The following is an 8,353-nucleotide window of genomic DNA, read 5'->3' as shown; positions in this document are numbered from 1 at the left end:
TGTTGTTCTTGCAATAGAAAGAGGTTTGTAATTCATGTCTGTAAACTTTAAGGTACATCAAATGTTTTTCTTGGTTCTCCTGTATTTAGCAGCTGTAGTGCTTACAATATTGTTATCGTCTTTTAGAACCTTGAGCTTCAAGTTTTACTACCACGTCCAGCAAGATATTTCTACCTTTAAGATAGAACAACGACAGGGCTAATCTCGTATTTTGAAGTACACACTAAGTAGCTGTCCTTGCGTGCCGCAGTATGAGCGATAAGTGTCCGGCGCGCCCTATAAGAGGAGGCCGGTGTGCTCGCTTGTGGCACTTGTAGCAAGGCCCTCAACTTAGAAGCCACTACAGCCATGAAGGTAGCCCTCGTCCTGCTGATCTCTGGCGTGTTGCTTGTAGCGTACTGCACGCCGCTGGCTGCTGCAGACGATGGAGACGAAGTGTTCGAAGATGACGACGAGACTGACAGCTTAGCAGACGACGACGCTGACGACTGCAGTGATGAGGAGGGTCTAAGTGGAGAGAGCAGGCGGGCAGCCAAAGGTAAACAGCAATTCAAGTGGGCAGGCTGAACACAGCGCTAACCGCCCTTGTGCCGCTACTGGCGCTCTACCACTGTGTCTGTCTGCAGACAGCATTCATGGTATCATTCATGGTATCAGATTTTGATGTAGATTCCGAGCCTATCAAACCTTGGTGGGTCGTGGCAATTGTGTCCGACGCTTTGGTTAGTCGGTATGGGGGAGGGGACCATACTAACGACAGCTACATATTCTCCCATGCTCCGTGGACATAATGGCAATATGCCCTAAAACACATGCCTAATTCAAGCACATAGCATTCCGGACGGTTCCTTGACACGTAACATACCAGAATATGAATCTCCTCTACACCGTTTCTCCTACAGGCCTTCATTTAAAGCCGGCCGGAGTGGCCAAGCGGTTCTAGGCGCTACAGTCTGGAACCGCGCGACCGCTACGGTCGCATGTTCGAATGCTGCCTCGGATATGGATGTGTGTGATGTCCTTAGGTTAATTAGGTTTAAGTAGTTGTAAGTTCTAGGGGACTGATGACCTCAGAGGTTAAGTACCATCGAGCTCAGAGCCATTTTGAACCTTCATTTTAAATTTTAGATGCGAACTAAGGTTAATTGTCCGAGAGTGTAGCTTTCGGTTTCCCTATCTTAACGAAATAATTGTCTCCCAACTTACTAAACACTGTTTCCGCTGTGACTTAACGTAACGTAGAAATTATCACAAATTCACCCTTTTTTATTTATTTTATGTTGGTAACATTTCCCTGCATACAAGAACGCGGTCAGTTTTCACTATTCTTGCTCGAGAGCGATCTGCCAACAGCCGGCCGTCAGATCGAGGCCCGTCATGTACCACACGTTATTGAATTTTTGCTACACCTCGTCCAAACACTCGGGACGATTTGTCTCACGCTTTATAATCTTGTTAAGATCGGATGCATCTATCACAATCCTAATGCTATCATTTTTCTTGTTCAGCAAAACGACCGGGTTGTTATACTGGCCCTTCGGTTTATCTCTTTTGTACTACTTCTTCGCTAGTTAATGCCACGGTTCACGCGGCTCCCCCCCCCCCGCCCCCTCCCCCCCGCCCCTACCCCGCCCCCCCCTCGGAGGTTCGAGTCCTCCCTCGGGCATGGGTGTGTGTGTTGTTCTTAGCGTAAGTTAGTTTAAGTTAGATTAAGTAGTGTGTAAGCCTAGGGACCGATGACCTCAGCAGTTTGGTCCCGTAGAAACTTACCACCAAATTTTTCCTAGCTAACGTACCTGATAGACTGGTCCAAAAAATCGCTCATGGCGTATCATTTCAATTTTGTACTCAAGGTCGTATACCCGAAACGCTCTCCTCTATCTTTGCAAATTCGTCGTCGAAAGGTGATATCGTGTTCCCGTTTCTGATATGATAAGCCGCGACCCTTTACTCAAGCCTTCACCCATAACTAAACTCAGCCCTCTAACATGATTTTCAATCGCCTGATTAATATCGCCAAACTTCTAATTTACTGTCTACTACAGAACAAGTCATTAATATCTTCTCACAATGAAGAATCATGTTTCATCATCCAATCCATACCCATTATAATTCGAGTACTTAACTGGTACACCATTAAAAATCATGCTCGCATAAAATACCTTTAATATGAAATGGCAGCAAGACTCACTTCTTAATCGGTTTGCTACAGGCACCACTAGCGCCTATAACTTCTACTCCCATAACTGGAATCTCAGCGATATCTGCTACTGTTTTGGTATGCTCAGAAAATTTTTGAGACGTGATTCTAATTTGACTACTGCTATCTATTAATACTGAGTTTCTTTTGTCTATACTTCGATAGGTACAATTTTGGTCACAACGCTGCAATTTATTACTTGTATCTTCCCACAAGTCTTGCTCCACTTCCAGATCTTTCCACAAAACAGGGACGGTAATGCCTAACATGAAATGTTCGCATTTAACGTTAAACGTTCTTTCAGCTAATTTATCTGGGGTCTTTTTCAGTCTTCCCCCATCCCTTTCCTCCTTTTTACACATGACATGTTTAACCATCTTTGTATCTAAGTAATCGGCACGTTCACTTCCATTGTCACTGTTTTCTGAACGTATCACACCAACCTTGGCTTCGTACACATTGGAATCATCTCGTTCACTTTCTTATTTCGTTCGGTTGCCAGAAGCTACATACTCTTGCCATATATTACAGTTTCCGGATGTCTGACTAAATAGGTCGATTTCGCTTGAATTGGGAATGGCATCTGCAAAATTCTTAATCACTTCCACTTAACGTGTTCCCTTCTACTCATCATGTTCATTAATGTCATCGACATTGCTCATTATCCACTTGTTAATTTCATCTACATCATGCAACATCTCTCTCAGATTGCTCACCCCCTGTATATCACACACTTTATAATGGTCATTACTCTCAATTTTCTTCTCACTGAAACTTATTTCCTACTTCTCTTCCATTCTTTCAACTTCTAATATATTTTACTTAACCAATTTAGCCATTCGTTCTCCTTGCCCACTGATTCGACCTCGATACCAACGACAACACATTTCTTCGTGACCGTACACTGATCCATAATCGGCGCCGCCGTACTACACGTATGCGCCGCACCCGATGCCGCTCCGACAACACCTTTGATTTCATTCGCTACCACATTTCATTTACTTTGTTCGCGAAATTCATTAACCTTGCATTGATATTTATGCGCACTGCTTCTGACGTGAACCTGTTGGTGTTTACATGCTTGACTTTGTAGGTTACTGAGCACTCTATTGTTATCGCTACAGTAATACTGTTTTTGAAGGCATGGCCGCTACTGATCTCCACACCAGCGGTCCCCATTACTGTTGCGGATCTCCGTTTTCCGAACAGTGACTTTCGCAAATTCATCGATTCTGATTTCCTCTTCCACGACGGCTACCTCCTCTGCCTCCTCTCCTACCTCTTTCTACGTGAGCACACCGAACCTCGTAATTATTCTTATTATTGTTGTTGTGGTTAAAGTTATTCCTAATTTGGTGATTGTAGTTGCTGTAGTACCGCTTTTCACTGTCTCGGTACCTAGCATGAATATCGCCAATAGTTATAGATAGTTAATAGATAGTTATCATTTTCGCTCATTAAGTAGCCCTTGACACTTCACGGTAATTTTCCGCGCAGCACCGTTAACACGTTCTATTCTGACGTTTGGCCTTCTACGTACGTGACTTTTTTGATCAGTTTCTCGCAGTTAGATTTCATGTTTGTTTCTTTGCGTGACCGTTACGGAGTAGCTTGCATAAATTCCTGCAATACTTCGTCCTTGACATCTAAGACCAGTATTTCTCTTCGAACCTTTTATTTGAAAGTTGTCTGAAGTCCGGCAACTATCCATAACATGGACTACCCACCTAATCGCGTCCTCGATTAATTTTATTCTCCAATTGTAATTCGATCCTCTTCAGGTAATGCTGAAGGAATAATTTTCATGCATGTGTCTATAAAAATAAATGGATGGACTCCGCTTCTTTGGTCGAACTTTTAAATTTCGAAATTTACGTAACTTGGGTAGCGTAAATTTTTCATATTCTCTATTTTTCCACTTGACTTTATTACTTTCAGGTTTCGGACTAACTATTATAAATTTTAAATTCCACTGCTTAGTGATTCACTCTAACTTCAAACGACCGAGTTTTTCCCGGTACATGAGTTTTGATAGCAGACGCGGATTCTTGTAATTTGGTCTCTGTCTCGTTTTGAACTTTCATGATACGCCCTTTCCAAGTTTTGAGAGACCGATCTAGTTCACTACGAATCTTTTCCTCCTCATCATTTACTATTTTAATTTGATGGGCTACTTTTGTGCTTAATACCCACGCATAGCGGGCAGATCATCAGTTATTTTACTGCTAACTGCAACATACCGTTCTCCTCTTTGATTTCATTGTTTACCGGCTTTTTTAAAGTCTCATTTTTACAGTTAAACGTCTAGCTTATTTATGTTTTCATTCACTGTATCGGCCATTTGTAGAATCAGACCTATTACCTGTTTACCAATTTTGGTATCCAACGAACTCATTTAATTATTCAATGTCTGAACTGACGAAGACATGTCATTTTTCAAACCATTATTCATCCATATCTACTTCTACGTGACTACTCTGCTGTTCACAATAAAGTGTCTGATAGAGGGTTCAATGAACCACCTTCAAGCTGTCTCTCTACCGTTCCACTCTCGAACGGCACGCGAGAAAAACGAGCACTTAAATTTTTCTGTGCGAGCCCTGATTTCTCTTATTTTATCGTGATGATTGGTTCTCTCTATGTAGGTGGGAGCCAACAGAATGATTTCACAATCGGAGGAGAAAACTGATGATTTAAATTTCATGAGAACATCGAGTCGCAACGAAAATCGCCTTTGTTTAATGATTGCCACTCCAATTCACGTATTATGTCTGTGACACTATCTCCCCTATTTCGCGACATTTATCGTTAAAAATCATCTGTTTCAATTAATTCAGAACTCCCAATTGCACATCGCCCACCTGATTCAGTACCAGTTTTATTTCTGTTTTCGTTTCGATCTCATCCGTACAACCCACGCCCTATAAGAACATCTCTGAGGTATTTTCCTGGTAAGAAACGTCGCTCTCCTGTTTTACTGTAACATTACTGAGATCTTCCGCGTCTATTTAGCTACCCATTCCACTATCATTAGTCAGATAGCCGTCAAATAATTTCGAGATCGGCTCACGTTTGTATTGCTGTCGATTTTAGCTTTTTTTCTTTTTCTATTGTCTGATCGAAAATTCCACTACCTAATATTGATTTCACGACTAAAATTCTCGAAGTTCAGCCACTGGACTTTGGGAAAACTGAAATACCTGATGACACATGTTCCTAATATTCATGATGCCTGACATAAACGCATTGTTCCGCAGAACAAATTAAATATAAAGAAAACGTAGAATCCATTGTAACCGAATCGTTATTGCGCTATTACTTCTACGCAATAAGGATCGAAAGAATTTTGTCAAATGCTAAAAACTGCAAAGTACTTTGCGAAATTTCAGACAATGAAGTCAAATATTTCTTAGTTTACATTGTAAGGGTTATAGAAAACGGTCACCAGCTCATGGTGTGAGCGAATAATATTATATTGCTGTTAATCAATTTGGAAAAGTATTTACGTAATAGTTAAGGAATGACAGTCAGCTGGGAACGGGCAAAATAACAAGGACTAGAGCTCAGAATTAAACTCAGTTAGCAACATGAAATAAATCTAATCACGAATTCAGTAAAGCAAATTGCACTACGAGTATCCACTTGATTGCTAATTGTTTGGCACTCAGTTTGAGTAATAAATAGCTTCTCACAGTCCCCCGTAAAGCCTAATGTTAATATTTCTACTATGTAATTGTTCTTAAACAAATATTTTCTGTTAAGCAAAATATGTCTTAGTAGCATGTAACTTTCAATAAATAACTACTGATTAACTTTTACAGAACCTGTTACATATTTTGGGAATGAGAGCAAAAACTACTGATGTCAAAAAAAAAAAAAAAAATTAAACTTCTGATCTGTACTAATCTTCAAAACTCACTGAAATTATCTTTTCGTAATCACTGAATATTAATACTCATTTTCAAGTGAAGATTTCACTGAGCATAAAGTCTGTTGTCTTTAACTATCTTGATTATTTATAAGTTTTGATACTTTTCGCTTGTTTAAACAAATTGTCAAGATTAATTCATCAATTTTAGTCTTGTTATCATCAACATTGACACTCGGTTTTAATTAATAATGAAAGAATAGGACCCTATTTGGTAATTGTTCGGGTCTGAGAACTTTCAACACAGTGTTAAGTTGGTAATAATTCACAAAATTTTACTACTATGCTAGCTACACTTCTAAATATTAAATTTGTTCTGGTCTTACTTCAGCGAGTGGCCGCTGGTGCTGTGTAAAGGACATAATCGCCGACAGTGCATGGCAACAGGCTTGTCGTCGCTTTGCAATAAACAACTTTGGATCCATAATGCTCTTCTTTCATATTAACTCCTCTTGGTACTTTCTGCATTGTTCCCAATTATCTCTGGCCATCACATACATTTATTCCAGTTTGGTAGGCCCTACGTTACAATGTGCCGCACTACATGCCGCTAGCAAAGACTTTGCCTGAGCTCCTCTGTCAGACACTACTGCATAAGAGCCTGGGCAAGGCTCTACTGCACTGTGAGCGTCCGCGCCCAGCGACAATGTTCACTAATTCAGATATATTCTTTGATTGTTCACAACAGCAAATTTCCCTATGTAGACAGGCGTGTTTACTTCATGTTACTATCCAACTCTTTTTGAGATATTGCATTTAAATTACATAATCGTATTCATTCACAGGAAAATATTTACAATATACTGAAAAAACATATTACAGAAAAATTTACTGTATTTTCAAAATCGTAAAATTAACCGTGCGAGAATATTTTACATTGGACACTATGGTGTTGTGTTTCTTTTTTAATTGGTAGGCTGTTTTGCGTTCCATACTTACAATTTTGACTTTGACAGGACACAGTTACCATACTAATTACATGATTATAAATATAATAATTTCAAGAGCAAACATTTATGTGTCATCCACTTCTTAAATATAAAGACACACATAAAATGCAAGCTTACTGTTTGCAGCAGCTGTAGACAGGTGTTGCTGTTATGATTACGCGAATTTTCTGGTGAGACACTTGATCGACAAGTCTGTCCTTTATTGTTGAGCAGGTGCTCACGCCAGGGCCGGCCACGCGAAGCACGCTCGTGCAGGCAGCCGACACGCTACGGGCAGAGCTGCAAACAGACCCCACGCCAGGTCAGGCGCCGCCCGCAGAGCCGCCCACAAGTTGTAGCCGCCGCTGCTGAGGGGGCGCAGTCTGGAGCTGCTCACACTGTCCTGTACCCTGCACTGACATGGCATAAATAAAGCACCACTGCACTTTGCAGCAAACATATGTGTTTATTACTCAATCCCTTGTAAATGTAAGCTCTAGAACACACATGGGTGATAACTACAAACAGGAAGATACTGCAAAAGTTCCAGAATTTTTTTAATTTGCCTCAGTAAACGACTGTAAATAATATACTGGACGCTGCAATGTAATACCACCTTTACTCTACTTTTTCTGATTCCTTCTCTCCTGTAAATGGCAGTTTGTTTTTATGTTTTATAAATGCTTTTCTACAATATACAGTACTGGGATTCATGCAGCAAAATGATACTGAGTGAGCTGTTGAAAAAGAAATGAAAAGAGGTATTTATAACAATTTCACACCTAATGCTTTTGTTACCACAAAATTTCCAAAGCTAAATATGTAATTGCAGTGGATTTCTTTGATGTACCATAAAAAGATGAAAGGAAAATTTTAATTTTTGATTATAATAGCTATCATCAGAAATAATTATTAAGAGATAATGAAGTAATTAGTGTGACAGCTGGTAGCAGGGCAGGGGACTGCTGGAGTGGAAGGAACAAACCGCGTTTAGGATACAGTATAGCAATATTATTTGTTTACCAAAATATAACTGCACGCAAGCGTAGGCTTCCTGATTCCAACAGGCGGCACTGTTGTATATATGCATTCTGCAATTGAACTGTGGCCCACCACACTACAGTGGGTGGAGACAGTGCCAGAGGCAACGCCTGACATGAAAGAGTCAGATACATCCCACTGCACAACACATTATAGAACAACAAACTGACAGCCAAGTATGATGGTTCTTGTCAAGCAACCAATCTTTATGAACCATCAATATAACACATTAAATGTTTCAGTTAACCAACCAGA

The 8,353-nt window shown here is 40.3% G+C and overlaps 1 protein-coding gene across 1 annotated transcript; it reads left to right on the top strand.

Moving 5' to 3' along the window:
• Positions 1-290: 290 nt before the first annotated feature.
• On the top strand, positions 291-7,514 carry LOC126095075 (uncharacterized). Its single transcript, XM_049909758.1, has 2 exons — positions 291-538; positions 7,292-7,514. The coding sequence occupies exons 1-2, from the start codon at positions 349-351 to the stop codon at positions 7,414-7,416; spliced, it is 315 nt and encodes a 104-aa protein (XP_049765715.1). The 5' UTR covers positions 291-348; the 3' UTR covers positions 7,417-7,514.
• Positions 7,515-8,353: the final 839 nt, after the last annotated feature.

The sequence above is a fragment of the Schistocerca cancellata genome, chromosome 8 (assembly GCF_023864275.1).
Source record: "Schistocerca cancellata isolate TAMUIC-IGC-003103 chromosome 8, iqSchCanc2.1, whole genome shotgun sequence".
NCBI classification, from domain to species: domain Eukaryota; kingdom Metazoa; phylum Arthropoda; class Insecta; order Orthoptera; family Acrididae; genus Schistocerca; species Schistocerca cancellata.
This window is presented reverse-complemented; position numbering and strand designations above follow the sequence as displayed.

Excerpts from the sequence above, each read along its gene's own strand:
- LOC126095075 (XM_049909758.1), top strand. The coding sequence starts at position 349 with ATGAAGGTAGCCCTCGTCCTGCTGATCTCTGGCGTGTTGCTTGTAGCG. Across the intron at positions 539-7,291 it reads GAGCAGGCGGGCAGCCAAAG|GTGCTCACGCCAGGGCCGGC; the intron begins GTAAACAGCAAT and ends ATTGTTGAGCAG.